Here is a 15852-nt window from a genome sequence, read left to right on the forward strand (position 1 = left end):
GGGACGGACACGGCAGCGGAGTCGGCGAGGACAAAGACACGGGGAGGCAATCGAGATACTGTCTCGGTAGCGACAAAGCTGCATCAGGGAAGTGAGCGGGGGAGGGGAATCGACGATGGAGGGGCGGTGGATCCCGGAGGGGTTGGCGCTGCAACAGTAGACGCTGATTGAGGAATAGGCTGTAATCTTTGCTTCTGTAGTCCACACGCTGGGGGTACCATTGGAGGAGAAGGGGAGGCAGCGTCTTCGCGCCATGCGGCAACGGCAGACCGGAAAGTGGGGCAGTAATTAGGACAGCCAATCGACTACGAGGGACGTACCTTAGATGCGACTGCATTAGAGGAACACAACTGTAGCTATTTCGGTGGGAGCTTTGATAGATGCTTGGGCAATATCAAGCTAGGACGTGTCAAATTGACCAGCACAGACTGTACCTGTTGTCACGCTTATCAGGCCGAGCCAAGCAGAAAGGTAAAAAGCAACATCGCCCCCAAAGTAATATTGGTTTCATGAACGCTGCACTTTGGGCCGGCGTCTCTTGTAACCCGGACTCGCAGAACTCTGCTGCAGCCGCTGGCTGGCTGTCGAATCAAGAGTCGCTGTCATGAGGATCAACTCCAAAAAATCACGAACCCCCACCTCGACAACTGCATTAGGCCCGCAGATCTGATGGTTGTTTGGTTTGCACTAACTAATCCCTACCCCGCCTGCCCGCCTTGATTACAAACGAGAATCCTATCGGTCCCAAGGTTTGACAATTGACACACTCCAACAACGCCCAGGTCTTTCTGCCAGACTATCCGCGCAAAGAATCATCTTCTTGAATTTCAATCGCTGCGCCATCCCTTGCTTCTGCCGACCGCCGAACCTCTACGGATACCAGGGGCAGGGCCGGCCCTGTCCTCTCTCATAGACAAGTCAGGGCTCCTCTGCGTGTCTCCGGGTATCTAGCGTCGCTTTGGAGGCTCAAACGTGTACCGGAAGACCGGGTTAGCGTGCTTGAGGGAGAGACAATCTAAGCAGGCCGCATGTTGCTATATCTTTACCACAGTAGTTAGTTCCCCCAGTAGTTGGTGAGCCCCAGGTATGCTATAGTTATGCAACTACACAGTCTTGGCGCCTCAAATGCCTTTTCCGCAGTATATCCAGCCTAGGCCCCATGTTCCTGGAGCCTGGGCATGGCATGGGCCTCGGCATGGGATCCACAACTAACTGCGGATACACGTCATCATACCGAAAGGCGGCCTGGAATGTTTAATAAGTTACCTTTCTAACCTCAGGTCCCGGCCACGACAGCCTTTTACAAGACAATTTCATGAAGCTACCATTCTCTCTGCAATCCTATGTCTCGACTCATTTCCCGCCAGATACTGGCTCGTAGGAGCCGCTTACGAACGTGCTGTTTTTGAGGGTCAGTCGAACTCCCAAAATCCGTGCATGACGTTGGTCGACAAGTTATTTGGCTAACCACCGACATAGTGTTGATGTCTAGTCCACCGTCTCGTCATCCACCATGCCGTCAGAAGCAGCGCATACATACGGCCGCGAATGCCGTCTAGCCCCAGTCTCCCAACTCGAGGCTGACCCTGGGTTGGACGGCATCCCACCTCTCAAGGCCCATTTCTTCTACTCCTCTCCCATCCCGATCGATGACCCCCTCTCTACGGCCACGATTAGCGGACCAGCCGATCCGAGATCGTCTAAAGGATTACTTCGACCCTTCTCCCGAGGAGACAATAATGATCTGGAGAGGGCTTGGCTTTGCTTTGCTTCTGCACGCCACAGGAGAGAGCATGACCATGCACGGAGGAACTGCAGCTCGAGCCTTCCTCCCATCCAAGCGAACCTAGACAAGCTCGACAACATTATACAGAAGTTGGCCTCGAAGCACAAGCAGATACATGATCGTGAAGGACTGGCTGTCGCCCCTGAATTGGAGATAAAGACTCCAGGGACGCTTCCGGAGAGCAGCATTGCCATATGCTGCGCCGAACTCCTGATTGACACCTCTGCCGAACTCAGGAAGGAGTTCTGTGCGCTCATCCGGAAACAAGATTGTGCCCTGGATCAAGACAACGTCATCCAGAGCGTTATAACCACCCTCCAGCGGCTGAGGTCAATTCCCGAGACGTCAGACGAAGCCCTGGTTCGCCCAGGATCATCAGGAACCACAGGAACCACAGACGCCGTGGAGCTGTCCGCTTCACACTCACAGCCCCACTCGTTCAATGACCAAAAACCTGCTGCTGAGCCGAAGGCTCAGACTCGCATGTCGGCAATCGTGGAGAAAGAGACCACTGGACCTGCAGATTGGTCTCAAACTCAGCTCGCGGCGGACCTCCCACGAGCTATTCCTATCAGACCTCCTGTCGTTGACGATGGCATATCGGGCAAGCCATTCATTCGGGTTGGAGTAGACGACACACCACAGCCCTCGCCGGCGGCTTCTCTTTCAAAGTTCTCGGCATCGCTAGAAGACAGGTCCTCCCCCGCGCGCGCTCGTCGAAACGAGCCAAAAGAGAATAAACCGCAGCCGCAAACGGTGGCGACCCCTCGCTCTGACGTCTCAGAGGCGTCTGTCGAGGAGTCTGTCGACGTTGCAGTAGGCATATCTAGACTGCATATGGTCTCGCTACCAGTACTCCAAATGAAGCCTATATACTGGTCCCCCGTTAACGACATCGCTATAGTCATGCGAGCTACTTGGTTCTACAGGTGAGAATGACATGCCGGACACGGGGCCTCGCGTTCACTGACGTGTGCAGAGATGGCTTGGTGCCCGTGGAGCCCGCTGTTGCAAACCAGTTGGAGGCTGGGTATCGGGAACTGCGGTCATGGACTGAGACATGGGCCGACGAACTTAGATCGGCCGTAGAGGTTGGCGCTCTTGGGGAGGAGAAGATATCTCACCGCCTATGGCCCGAGCCTTCTGGCAAGAAATCCAAGGCGACTGACGAGACGACTCATGTGCCGGCCATATCCAGTGACCCGTTCTGCGCTGCGAGGTGTTTTAAGGGAGAAGCTGCTGCCGTCGGCACGCTAGAAGCGGTTCATTCAGATGACAAGTCCGCAGGATCTAGTGCTGAGACGAGGAGTTACGCCAACTACCATGTCATCTACAAGGACCAGGATTCTGCCTTTTTGTTGAAGCCGAGCCTCAAGCCGTCCGCTTATTATGGGCGCAGGCCTGTCGCCAAAGTCATGAAAGGCATAACGGTCGGCATCCCGGTCGTTAGAGGCTTCGATTGGCTTTCTTGGCAGCGCTTGAATGAGAAGAGGCAGTCAACAGGCCCGAAACCCCACCGTCTCGGTCGCGATGGCGAAGGCATCCGTCCCAGTCAACCGAACGGCTGTCCCGGGTGTCAAGCGGACAGGGATCGCGGCCAGGTCACTGATCTCGTCCTCGTCGCGCATGGTATCGGCCAGAAGTTCGCCGAGAGGGTCGAAAGCTTCCACTTCACTCACGCCATCAATGCCTTCCGCACAGCGGTCAATATCGAGCTTCAGACCGATGCGGTGAAGTCGGTCCTGCGTGAGGAACAGCATGGGATCATGGTCCTTCCGGTCAACTGGCGCCACGTTCTCTCTTTGGAAGATGGAGGGCCCCCGAAGGCAGAGGACAAGGATTCATATTCACCGGATAAGTTCAGTCTTAAAGATATCGAGCCAGGCACCATCCCTGCAGTGCGGAGCATGATATCAGACGTCATGTTTGACATCCCTTTCTACATGTCCCACCACAAGCCGAAGATGATAGCGGCTCTTGTCGGGGAGGCGAACCGCGTGTACCGCCTCTGGTGCCAGAACAACCCGGGGTTTCCCCAGAACGGTCGGGTCCACCTGATTGCCCACTCTCTGGGCAGCGTGATGGCGATCGAGGTTCTCTCGAAGCAGCCCACCAGCTTGCCTCGCCTGCATCTAACCCCGCAGAGGATACCGGCGACCGACCACTTTGAGTTTGACACGACAAACCTGTTCTTTCTTGGAAGTCCGGCAGGCTTCTTCCTCCTGCTCGAGAGGGGATGTCTGGTACCCCGGCGCGGACGAGTGAAACCGGGTGCTGACCCGAGTGATGCCATTGCTCAGGATGTGGTTGGAGAAGTGGGCACGTTTGGTTGCCTCGCGGTGGACAACATCTACAACATCCTAGCAAGAGAAGACCCCATCGCCTACCTCCTCAACGGCACCATTGACCCAAAGTATGCATCAAGCCTCAGGGTCGCATATGTTCCCAGCGCAACCACGTCATTTATCAAGTCGGTTGGTGATGCGATGCGAGCCATGGTCGGGGTTCCCGCGGCCCCGACCGTGCCGGTACCGACCAAGAACCCGCCCACGAGCAGCCTGCCGTCACAGCTCGAGTTGGAGGTGCACGACTTTACGCGCGAAGAGATGAGCGAGAGGAAGGCTTACCTCCTCAACGACAACGGCCAAATCGATTACTACCTGCGGTCCGGCGGCGGGCCCCTGGAGATACAGTACCTCAACATGCTGAGCGCTCACACCAGCTATTGGGTCAACCAGGACCTCATCCGCTTGCTATGCGTGGAGATTGGCCGGAAGCCAGGAAGATCTAGCACCCTTCCCGAGATGAGAGCGATCAAGGCAGCAAAACGCCAGATCCCGGGCGTAAAGTAAACAAAGAAAGGGTGGTTGTCAGTCGGCAGAGAGAGAGCAAGCAAGCAGTCAGTCGATGCTCACATTTAGCTGCTCGTGGAGAGGGAGAGACGGGGAAGAAGAGGGAGCGAGCCGGGATTCCGGCCCATGCATTGTATAGCAGTAGAAGAGCGTCTTTCTTTTTAGCCTGCTCATTATCTATTGGTAGAGGTGGCGTTTTTGTACGGAGTACATGTGAGATATACCCCCTCCAGGGTGGAACAGCCCGGTGTGAATCTTAATTTCCATCCAGAGCCATTAGATCCTGTTCGTCTTCGTCATCCATCCCGTAATCGCTGTGATCCCCTCCGCCAGCGTTCGTTTCCACGCCTTGCATTGGCTCGACGTTCTTCTGCGCCTGCAGCTCCTTGATTTGTTCCTCAGCGAGCTTCTCCTGATGCCTCTTCAGGTCCTCTAAACTCCACGTGCTAATGCCTTCCTGGTCCTTAGCCTTGAAGGGTTGAGCCATTCCCTTCAAGAATCGCCTCGCACTGCTGACTGCCATGTCCGTACTCAAGTTCGTGTCGGCATCCAACAGGGCCTGGTTTATCCATTTGGGAAGCTGTGGTCGCTTCTTCTGGAACCTCCGATCTGCCAACACCATGACGCCATAGTCGTCTTTACCTCGCAGCACTCGTCCCAAGCACTGCGCGGCGTGCCGCATGGCGTCGAAGGAGAGGAAGTCGTTTTCGCGGATGCGATACGTCTCGCGGAGGAACTCGAGGCGGGCCTTGAGGATCCGCGACTCGGTATACTGGAATGGCACGCCGATGCACAGCACGGCCCGCCCGAATTGGTGGTCGAAATCGATGCCCTCCGATACCTTACCCCGGGCAACACAGAGAAGCACTGCGCCGCGGCCATTACAGCATGCAGTGCGGTAAGTTTCGAGCGCCAGTGACGTTTCCTGCGCGTCCGGGGTCTCGACGAGGATGAGCTTGTACTTCCACACCTCATCCAGAATGCCCATCCCCTGCCACATGCTGATGATGGACTCCATATAGAGGTAGGATGGGAAGAATACCACTAGACCGTCCGGGGTGATGCGGGAGAATTCCGTCAAGAGATTGCCGTAGTTCCGCACCACGCTCGGTTCGTTCCGGACCTGGAAACTCGTCGAGATGGAAGCCTGGTCGCTACCGCGAGTGACGATCATTGGTAAGAAAGACCGTCTCGCCAGTGTCATGCTGTACGATTCCTGCACGACGGTAGAGAAGCCGAGCATTTTCGGATACATCTCCAGCGGAGACAAAGTCCCCGATGTGATAATGACGGAGCTGAATCTGTCAAAGACCGGCTTGATGGCAATGGCAGCATCGAGGCATGTGAAATGGAGGACCGGGTTGGGAACCTCGGCAGTATCAGACTCGAAAGGCTCCAGGATGAGTAGGAAGCCTTTCTCGTAGGTTGCCACGAGGGTCGCGAATGTGGCCACTTCCTGTAAAGGCTGGTAATCCTCGATGTTGGTGAGCTCCAACGTCCTCACCAACGATGTCAAACGCTCCGCACAAAACCGCAGGGGTTTCTTCTCTATAAACGTGTATTCCTTGAGATGAGCGAGGAAGGAGGGCGGCGTCTCTGAGATTACTTGTCGGACCTTCATGCGGGTCTGAAGCAGCCCAGTTAGAGAGGTCCTCAGAGGTCCAGGCGAGGGAGGTGGTGCGGGCTGGTGGTGCGGGCTGAACAGACCTTGAGGTACTCTATAAATCTCTTCAGGAAAGCCACGAAGTGCTCTGCCCGTCTGATATTACCCGGCACGGCCTCCTTGAGCAAGTCGTCAGGCAGAGCTGCTCAGAATATTAGTCAGTATGTACGCCAGGATAAACAAGCTGTGGCAGGGCGACTTGCTTGGGTTGGACATGAATGCATCCTCTTGACGAGCTTCGTCCGCGTCACGAAGGCCCTGGACCAACTTCTCGTACTCGTCTTGCAGTTGCTGTTGGTCGGTCTCCCTCATCTCGCTGAGTTTCTTGTCTAGGTTCTGAGCCCCCCTGGTTGCTTTCCTTAATGAATCTTCGGTGATGTCGGTACTGAGTGACTCGATGCAGACATTGTCGATGTTGTGAGCTTCGTCAAAAATGACGATGCAATCCTTCGAGAGCTCCTTTGATACTCGCTCTGCGATCTTGGGGTCCAAAAGGTAGTGGTATGAGTAGATGATGACGTTGCAAAATTGCATCTGAGAAGTGTTTGCTTGTTTAGCAAGAGCGTTAATGTGCGGAGAGACAGGGGTAAGTGTACCATCCGTCGTGATGTGAAGTATGGGCATTGTTTGTGTTGCTCCCCGTAGCGTAGGAGGCCATCCAGAGTCCATACGCCGTTTGGTATCAGGTTATGGGGCTCAAGAAGGTCGAGATTCTGGGCACAGTCAGTAGTGAGATGCAACGGGCGGAAGAAACACGGGCATACATACATCATGGTAGACGCAGACATCCACGTTCTCGCCCCTCTCCTTCTTCTCCTTGATGAAGCCGGCCGTTAAGCTACGACAGCGTGCGTCGACAACAGCTCCGCTCTTTTCCCTCTTCACTGAAGGATGCAGACACAGATTCTTCCGACTCGTAAGCCCGAGACCTCTGAATTCTTCCTCGTAGCCAAGCTGCTCCGTGCGGTACTTCATCAAGGCTTTCAGCTCAGCCAAAGCCTTCTCGATCTCGGACATGGTACCTGCGAATCAGGGCATTAGATGCGGTTTAGATAGTCTGGGGACGAATGACGTACGAGAGCAGTAGATGAGTTTCCGATGCTCCGGATAGTATTGCTGGTACGCAACGATAAGAGACAATAGAGTTACCGTTTTCCCCGTACCCGAGGGCATCTCAAGTACGCAGTGGCCACCGGCATCTAGAGTCCCTGAGACGTGGGTGAGCTCCAATCCTCAACCACATCTATCCGACTCTGCTTACTTTTCAGGTCACACATATAGCTAAGTCGGAGTTCACAAGAGGTTAGCCAACGGCATCGTGTCAGAGGCCAGCTCGGACTTACTTACGCATATTGTTCTGCCACACGTCCATCAGCCATCGCACAGCGCTCTATGCCCCCGAGTGGAAAACTTACCTGGGTATATTCGCGGGTAGGGAAAGAGCACCGGTAGGTCACTTCAGCAAGAGAAATGGGGTTAGCATTCCATTGGCTTGGTGTGCCGGCCGGCTCATTAGGGTACGTCATACTCGATGTTGAACTTCATGATGGCGATTGCCCCGACTCCCACCCACCTAGGAGTGGGGAGGCTGTTGGGGATGTGCTGCTAATTCGGCGGTGATTCGACTTAAGAAATCCCACGAGTTCCACGAGTCTTTATTTCCGCGGAATTTCCCTCTTACGTGTGTTGTGTGTGCGGCCCGCTCAGGTGTATGTAAATTGCGGTTTGATAATTCAATGAGGGTGAGAACCTTCTTCTGCCTGATGAACTTCACCTGGTTCAGGTTCGCGGCTTTGGCACGAACATCCAGCGTGATCACGTGATATAACGCTGCAGCACAGTGCAGTTCCCTATTCAGATGACACGGTGCAAATTCCAGACGGCTAATCAGCCCTTATCACCTAACAAAATAACCCCGACAGCCGTGCTATCCATCCAAAACGCACTTGCGCATGTTAACTGACACTGTTATCTAACATGGGACTCGAGAAACGGTTGTTGAGTTCCGGTGTACAGGTCTTCGAAAAAATTATTAGATAGGTAGGTAGGTTGGTAGTTTACGTTGCACATATACTATCTAATGTTGTCGCCAAAAGCAGAATAGAGGGAGGATGGGAAGACATGCACTATGAAAAGCCCCCGAGTGCAAGTTTCCGGCAGACTTACCTTAATTCAGCTCTTTGAGGCCTGATGGGAACAACCAACAGACCTTACGGATAAGCACCAATGGATATAACCGGAATGACTGTTTTTCATGTTGGTGGTTTTGGCAGAAATAGGATACCTCTCGTCACAGAAATAGGACCAAAAGAACCTGAGCATTGGGTGGATACTATATGCTGGGTACTTATAAGCGCGCGCCAGATCATTTTTAGGGCATGCATGCGCGAGTCCCATCCGCGAACCTGCTGTGTCACCAAGCAGGGACAATTTTTAGGTTTTCACGGCCAGACCCCAATTCCATACTTAGACCTTGGTCAGATGAATGAAAGCCAATCCTGTCCTTGTATAGATCCAGTTGGTTCTCATTTATAGCTGAGCATCAATGCTGGACCTTCCTAGCGGCGGTTTCCATGTCGCGCTGAAAGTACGCACGTACTATGCAGTACGTGCCGTGTCTGCCGACCAGTGCTGTACATGCTGACATTGCGCAGTGGTCAACAAGACAGTGCGACTTAAGTTTAGAGCACACAGTAGAATACTACCTCGTACATACCAATAGGTTGTTAGCGTGGTTCTTCGGCAGGGGCTTGCCATCTCTCCTTGGTCACATTCTGGCCCTGATCACCAGAGACCCTTTCCAAGCACCAGCACCATGCTCAATGTATCAAATCTACCCACAGTACTCCGTTCTGAGGGCTAAGAAAAGAGAAAGAAAAGAAGCAATTCCAGGCAGCGCCATTTGACGTTGCAACAGGCTGTTGAAAAGGTGGCTATGCTCTCCCAGACATGAAGAGATCTATACCCATGCACCCTGGTTAATATCCATGGATGCATCCACGGATACATTCTGTTCTTCTTTCTCTTTCGGCCCCCATCAACAAACCCACCCCCCCTCCAATAATGCTAGGAGCCCTACATACGACCGTCCGCCCTGGGTCTTGTTGGACCTGTCTGTTTCCTGCGTTGATTCAGTCAACCCAGGGGCGAGCCAAAAAATATCAGGAAATTGGCAGCAAGGCTCCCATCTCTCTTCAGCGGTTCATTCCGTCATGATCTGGCATCTCCTTCGTCGAAGTCTATGTATCATGAACTGTTCTTTGCTAGATACTTGCACTTACCCCTGTCCCACATCCTCTCCTACCAACTAGCAGTGCCCGGGGACCCATTCTGCTGCAACCCCCCCCCCCTTTTCTCCACCCCCATCTTGACAGACGGGACTTCCCTCCAATCTTCCCCTCCACGTCCCTGCCTCTGGTTTCCTGCATGGAACTCGATGGCCCCATGCATCTCTACGTGCACCCTCCTGGCCCTGGGTGTAACGTACTTCTGGCCCCCAAGTTCATTTATAAAGGGTCTGCTCCTGATATACTACATCCCCGCCTGCTATCAACCAGGCAGAAGCTGGGCCTGCAAATAAGTATCCTAGGACACCAGGAGATTCTGCCTTGTCGACCGTCCGCGCTTCTATTATCTCCGGTCTGCCTCACTCTATGAAGGTATCGATCTGGAAGGTAAGGAGGGTTGTCTGCATGCTGACCTCACCAACCTATTCGTCTGCTGCTAGTGGTCAATATTCTCCTCCACAGGGCCCGCCAGAGGTTACTATCGTTATATATCACCGCGTCTCATCCCACGCCAACGTCCGCACCATCCTAAGGAAGAACACCAACCAGCTTCCAGAAGTCCCTGACTTCGTGCAAACCTGGCACATTTATAATTAATTATCCAACAGACTGGTCCTGTTCCGTCCTGTCTGGTCATTTCCCTCCGCCTCCTTCTTAAACACCTAAACGTCCAACGTCCAACGTCCAACACCTTCGGAGCCACACAAGACTTCGAATCAGTCATGGACCTCAGGCCACCGTCTCTCACTAGATCGCCCTCTTCTTCCTCGAACACCTACTGCTCCTCAGAGAGGTCCTCCCTAGACTACCCATCGCCGAGCTTGGTGGAGCAGCAGTACAAGCTTTCATCCATATACGACAGTGACACGCCTTGCTCCATTCCACCTTCTATCCACCCCGAGCCATCTCTTCCGCCCCTCAACGCCATGAGCCAGTCCGAGTGGAGTACGACATGCGTTATCCACCCATCGTCTTCGGCATCAGCAATGCCGACGATCATGTCGTCCGAGTACGATGCATTTGGTGGCTATGAATCAACTCTATCTTCCGCATATGACCAGGACGTCTACCAACCCCACCACGCCCAGTCTCACCCATCTTCTACTCCAACACCAGTCTCCGCTGAAACTGCTCCACGATCGGCCCCTAGGTCCTCCTCGAGGTCTTCGACCTCGTACCCATCGGCATCCTCGGCGGCGGGGTCTTTAACCCCAAAGTTGAAGATGGAAACAGCATCCGGTTACGGCCAAGGAGTCGAGGTGTCCCACTATCCATCCCCACCACCTATTCATTCCGCCTACCACCCAAACAACCCGTCTTACACGAGCAGCGCATCTGGATATCCCTCGGATGGCCAGTCATCTTGGCATAAATCCGACTACCAGCCCGTTGAACCCGACCAGTTCTACTACCCAGCGGCTGACAATACCCCATCTACGCTCACAGAGGACCCAAGGAACCAATACCGCGCCGCTCGACCTCGCAAGGCGCCCCGCCGGTTGACGACCAGGGAGGAGGCAAATTACCAATGCCCGGTCAGTGGATGTGGGAAACTGTTCAGTCGCAGCTACAACTTCAAGGCACACAAGGAGACACACGACGAAAAGCGGGAGTATCCATTCCCCTGCGCGGTCGGCGATTGCATCAAGAAGTTTGTCCGGAAGACGGACCTTCAGAGACACCATCAAAGCGTACACATGAAGGAGCGCAGCCATATATGCGACTACTGCAGCCGCTCGTTTGCTCGCAAGGACACGCTAAGGAGGTTCGACATCCCCCCTCTCCTCCTTACCCCGACACCAGGGCGAGTGGCACGATATACTAACACGATTCTGCAGGCACATGGATGATGGGTGTTCAAAGAGATTCGATCTCGGTACACTGGATCTCCAGGGCGATAACTACGACGGCCTCAGCCAAGGCGTACGACCGATGGGAAGTGGTCCCATGAGCCAAGTGGTTCAGCCACCGGGTGGCCTTCCACCAATGGCACCCCTCCCTCTGAGCAGCAGCGGCATGCTCTCATCGACACCTCGGCCAATGCGGAGCAGAGACAGGGTGGCAGGTGTGGAAACGAGGCAGAGCCACTTGTGGGGACGTTGTTGACAAGTGGCCAGAGATGAGAGCTTCTCAGACAAATGGCACACGAGTATGCATTCTCCTTTTCCTTCTCCCGTGGCCTGTTCTAGGTCTGATTACAGTTTGGTTGCATACGTGGATTCAGCGTAAGGAATGGGGCTATTATGGCCGGGTTGTAGAGCTATTGGGCTGGCGTATATGGGAAATGTCCTGCCAGCAAAGTATAGGAAAGATACTCGTTGCTGCGGCATGTCAAAGGCCAATGGCATGTGACAAGACGGAAAGGAGATACGATTGCTCGATGTTTAGAAGGAGTTCACTGATTTGCAACACTTTAAGCGGCTGCATAACGCCGACCAAGAAGAATATATAAACCCACCTCTTGAGATCAGACCCAGCATCGAAGATACAGCATGGCAAATGCAGCCAAAGATCAGAACCGTCGTCATCCAATCCTCAGGAGATCTGACCCTTTGCCTGCGCCGCAGCCCCAAGTGAGATGCGGCAGAAGGCTGACGCCGGCATACATTTGGTCTGCAGGACCCAGTCTACTGCGTAATGTTGCGATACCTCACAAACAGATTAGATTAGACAAAAAGAAGGTTAAAGAGACGACAGGCCACAGACAAGGATCAAGATCCTGCAGGGCACAGATAGGACCCACCCAACCCAACCGCAGATCGACGAGCAGCAACACTATTGGCTGTAACCCGAGGCCGCGGGAGAGCCCCGGCGAGAAGATGGAACACAGTATGAATGAACCGTCGTATACCTGGTGTACTTATTCTCATAGGTACCTAGGTACCTATGCTGGAGCAGGGACTGGACGATGCTGGACTTCAGGGACATACATCCGCTGCGTACCTATACCAGGTAATTCTTTCCTGACTTTCCAATGTAGAAATAGATATATAAATACACTTCAAACCAAATTCCGTTCCATATAAAACATTCCATCCTTCTGTGTCCGCCCTGTATCTCAAGCCCGCAGTGAAATTATGGGAATCGATATTTTTAGCTAGGAGGATCTGTCACCCCTGTTCAAGGGACCAACAAACGGTCAGGGGTTATGATGTAAAAGTACCCTGCCTGAGCCAGGATTCAAGACTCTACCAATAAGGCCGGGGCCCGAGATCTGGTACTGGCCAAGAGTTGTATGCAGTTGGGAATATTTTTATAACGATTCCTTGATCTCTCCATCGTGGGGTCAATTACCAAGAGCTGATGCTGGCCCTGCAGCTCATAGTTACCCGCCAAGTTACACGGCGGTGACTCACGAGGCCAAGATATATCCAGACGAGTCATCTCTTCAAGGATCCAGCACACGCAAAAGGGATGTGGTTTCAGCGGAATGTCGTTGAGATTTTAGAAGGAGCGGCTGTGCAACTTGGCGGTGCATAACCCTCCGAGGGATCGGTCCCGGCATCGTTGCCGTTAAAGGTCAGAGAATACTGCTGAAGCCCGTGGAGGCGCCCATGGGTTGCATTCATTGTATGCAAGGGCAAACTTGGAGTTTGGGTCCACATGCTTCTGCCGGGATTTACCATCCAAACCCCTTCCCCCCTCCCCCCCAAATCTCCCTGGCATTGGGGGCCAAAAAGGCCACTTTGTCCAACTTTCCGAGCCCCCCGAGACCTCAAAAGAGCACCATCATGCCTTCCAAACGCCTCTAGGATGCGGTCCGACCCTTTTCACGTCAGCCGAACCTCGGCGGATCAAACATGTACGGGTCGGGAATCGGACGAATGACGGAGGTGGCTCGCCCCGGGGGTGCCAGGAGAAGCATCCTGCGGCTCGACGGCGTGCATGGCGCGTTCATCGGTGGCTCCCCTTTCCCGCCTTCCCGGCTCACCAGGCCACCACCTCCCAGCCCCTGCCCACGGCAGTCCAACGGATGCGGTGAAAGGTGGTGTTGGATCTGGCCGGCGGGACGGCCTGCACCACAGCCACAGTCACACGTCAAGTTGCAAATCTGACCATCCTCGCGTCATCCGGCTCCCTGGATCGCGTTTCTAATGCAGTGTATTACCGCGTGAGCACGAAGCACAGACTGGTTACACCGGGGTGTTATTGTATGGTTGCCTGAGGTGCGGAGAGAGTGCATGATCGGATAGGGTCAATCAAGTCCCAGTCTCCATCACCAACATAGCCTCCTCGACAGACGGGCCAGAGTGTGGCATCAACCCCACGAAGCAGTGGTTGGGTTTATTGGAGAACAGGACCAGCATCTCAACGGAAACTCCAAGCATGGCTGTAAACTACCTACCACCCACCTAGGCAGTAGATAGATAGGTATTGAACAGAGCTAAATCGAATATGCGGCGTGGGAAACAAATGGGAATAGCCACGCTAGCTTGACACAGGTTTGGTTCGTTTCCACCTCCGCATCATCCTCAACACCGTTGTTGGCAAGTTCATACCGCATTCCCTTGCAAGTTCTTGGCCAGTACCCAGAAACTCTCCATCTTGGTCCGGGCCAGGACATCTCGTGCTTCGGAGTCGGTCTCGCAGACTCTGCTTCCCCACTTCCTGAACGCTCTACCCTTGGCCTCTCCCTCAAAGACCAGAGTGCACTTGTTGAGCGACATGTCCCTGAGCATGCCCTTCTCGTCCTCCGCCTTTAGCCAATCTCGAACTGTCCCCTTGGTGTCCTCCTTCTCGCGCGACGGCACATTCTCGGTCCAGTCGATCCGGTCGAGCATCAACTTCTTGTACTTGCCAATGCTGTATTCTCCCCCCTCTACAACGACAAGGTTGAAGCTAGGGTGCATGATGCACACGCCTGTCAGCCCATGCTGCTCCGCATTAACAGCAATCTTGTATCGATGCTGCCCGTTAGCGAGGCTTCCGATCTTCAACACCAGGACGTGGATGCCCTTCTGCGCATCCTTCTCCCGGTTTGCCACAATCTTTTGGTGCCTCTCTTCCTTTGTCAGCTTGCGGTCCTCGTTCGCCTGAAGGTGTTCTTGGTGCCTCTCGGCGATTTCCCTGTTGACCCGAGCCTCGACGGCGGTCGGGTCTTGAAGGGCTTCCTCGCCGAGTACTCGCATCAGGTTTCCTTTCTTGACCTTGGGAGGCGGGGCTGGCTCCAAGCCCAGCCTGATCTTGGCTTGCTTTTCCTTCAGATCCACCATCCGCCGCTGCCTGCGGAGTTTCTTCTGCTCCTTCGGGGTCAGATACATGGGCTTCGGGGGTGGTATATGCCGGTCCTGGGGCGGCTCGATGGCGACGGGATGCTGTATGTATACAGTTATGATGCTATCCGGGGAAACGATCTTGAGTGTCTTTGGATCGTCGATATCGTCGTAGTTTTTCCCTTCCACCAACGCCTCGTCCCACCATTCAATGTCGGGGGGCGCTTCCACGACAAAATTCTTCTCCAAATCGAGGTCTTCGTCAATCCCAACCTTGCGCGTTTGTTCAGCGATGCGCTTCTTCATGGCCTCCAACGCCGCTTGCCTTCGGAGGGCATTGGCCTGCTGGATGTATTTTCCCTTCTGGTTGAAAATAAGCTGCCTCGACTCCCTCTGTCTGCCAGCCGCGCCATGACCGGGCGCATTGGCATCGTAATAGGGGTTGCTCCGATTCGCGTCTGTGGAAAGGCTCGAGATGCCTAGTTGCTTCTTCTTGCCGGACGACTTCGCCGAGTCGCCCTGGAATCGCGCGCTCCCGCTCGCAGACCCGGGATCTTGGGACTTGCCCGAAGGCTTCCACTGGCCCAGGTCCTCGAGTGCGGGATGAAGACCGACATTCAAGCCCCCCTTCGCTTTGCTGCTCCCGATGGCAGCAGCTACGCGAGCTTTGAGCGCTGCCATTCTGTCGGCCGCGGGCTCGGGCTTCTGGACTCGAGATGTCGCATCGTGTCGAGGGCCGAGGCTATTGGACGAGTTGCGGTTTCGTTCCATGGTTGGATGGTTTCCGTATTTACTGGATGTGGTCCGAGATCGCACGATGGATGCCGCGAGGGTTTCGATCGTTGGCCTTGGTGAAAGTGAGATGGCCACGCGCTCTCAAGACCACCTGGCACGGTAACAAACAAAAGCAGGCCGCAGAATGTGTCGCGTGTTGCTGGTGGTCCTTATGTATTGTCGTTTTATCCGGTATAAATGTGGATGACCATGAAAATCTCGAACCTACCGAGAGCGACAGGTGCGAGAGGACGCGAGGCAAAGTTCGGTGGTGGAA

The 15852-nt window shown here is 54.2% G+C and overlaps 5 protein-coding genes across 5 annotated transcripts; 3 read left to right on the forward strand and 2 right to left on the reverse strand.

Annotated features, from left to right (window-relative positions):
- Positions 1-1260: 1260 nt before the first annotated feature.
- On the forward strand, positions 1261-5019 carry QBC33DRAFT_523080 (DDHD domain-containing protein). Its single transcript, XM_060426600.1, has 3 exons — positions 1261-1411; positions 1480-2715; positions 2766-5019. Exons 2-3 carry the CDS (start codon positions 1514-1516, stop codon positions 4636-4638), a joined length of 3075 nt encoding a protein of 1024 aa, XP_060289205.1. The 5' UTR covers positions 1261-1411; positions 1480-1513; the 3' UTR covers positions 4639-5019.
- Positions 4895-7846, reverse strand: QBC33DRAFT_554433 (uncharacterized protein; the record flags this gene model as incomplete). Its single annotated transcript, XM_060429512.1, has 10 exons — positions 4895-6265; positions 6346-6443; positions 6505-6835; positions 6898-7014; positions 7070-7323; positions 7378-7509; positions 7563-7582; positions 7649-7658; positions 7717-7757; positions 7830-7846. 10 exons carry the CDS (start codon positions 7844-7846, stop codon positions 4895-4897), a joined length of 2391 nt encoding a protein of 796 aa, XP_060289206.1.
- A 2250-nt stretch (positions 7847-10096) lies between these two features.
- Positions 10097-11887, forward strand: QBC33DRAFT_37570 (uncharacterized protein). The gene is made up of 2 exons (XM_060424021.1): positions 10097-11353; positions 11427-11887. Exons 1-2 carry the CDS (start codon positions 10311-10313, stop codon positions 11692-11694), a joined length of 1311 nt encoding a protein of 436 aa, XP_060289207.1. The 5' UTR covers positions 10097-10310; the 3' UTR covers positions 11695-11887.
- QBC33DRAFT_523090 (uncharacterized protein) lies at positions 11333-12061 on the forward strand. The gene has a single exon (XM_060426601.1). It carries the CDS (start codon positions 11708-11710, stop codon positions 12038-12040), a length of 333 nt encoding a protein of 110 aa, XP_060289208.1. The 5' UTR covers positions 11333-11707; the 3' UTR covers positions 12041-12061.
- A 1801-nt stretch (positions 12062-13862) lies between these two features.
- Positions 13863-15666, reverse strand: QBC33DRAFT_37580 (pre-mRNA processing factor 3-domain-containing protein). The gene has a single exon (XM_060424022.1). The coding sequence runs from the start codon at positions 15570-15572 to the stop codon at positions 14082-14084; it is 1491 nt and encodes a 496-aa protein (XP_060289209.1). The 5' UTR covers positions 15573-15666; the 3' UTR covers positions 13863-14081.
- Positions 15667-15852: the final 186 nt, after the last annotated feature.

This window comes from Phialemonium atrogriseum (assembly GCF_030411735.1).
Source record: "Phialemonium atrogriseum strain 8032-3 unplaced genomic scaffold QBC33scaffold_1, whole genome shotgun sequence".
Taxonomy (NCBI): Eukaryota; Fungi; Ascomycota; class Sordariomycetes; order Cephalothecales; family Cephalothecaceae; genus Phialemonium; species Phialemonium atrogriseum.

Excerpts from the sequence above, each read along its gene's own strand:
- QBC33DRAFT_37570 (XM_060424021.1), top strand. The coding sequence starts at position 10,311 with ATGGACCTCAGGCCACCGTCTCTCACTAGATCGCCCTCTTCTTCCTCG. Across the intron at positions 11,354-11,426 it reads CGCAAGGACACGCTAAGGAG|GCACATGGATGATGGGTGTT; the intron begins GTTCGACATCCC and ends ACGATTCTGCAG.
- QBC33DRAFT_37580 (XM_060424022.1), bottom strand. The coding sequence starts at position 15,572 with ATGGAACGAAACCGCAACTCGTCCAATAGCCTCGGCCCTCGACACGAT.
- QBC33DRAFT_523090 (XM_060426601.1), top strand. The coding sequence starts at position 11,708 with ATGAGAGCTTCTCAGACAAATGGCACACGAGTATGCATTCTCCTTTTC.
- QBC33DRAFT_523080 (XM_060426600.1), top strand. The coding sequence starts at position 1,514 with ATGCCGTCAGAAGCAGCGCATACATACGGCCGCGAATGCCGTCTAGCC. Across the intron at positions 2,716-2,765 it reads CGAGCTACTTGGTTCTACAG|AGATGGCTTGGTGCCCGTGG; the intron begins GTGAGAATGACA and ends TGACGTGTGCAG.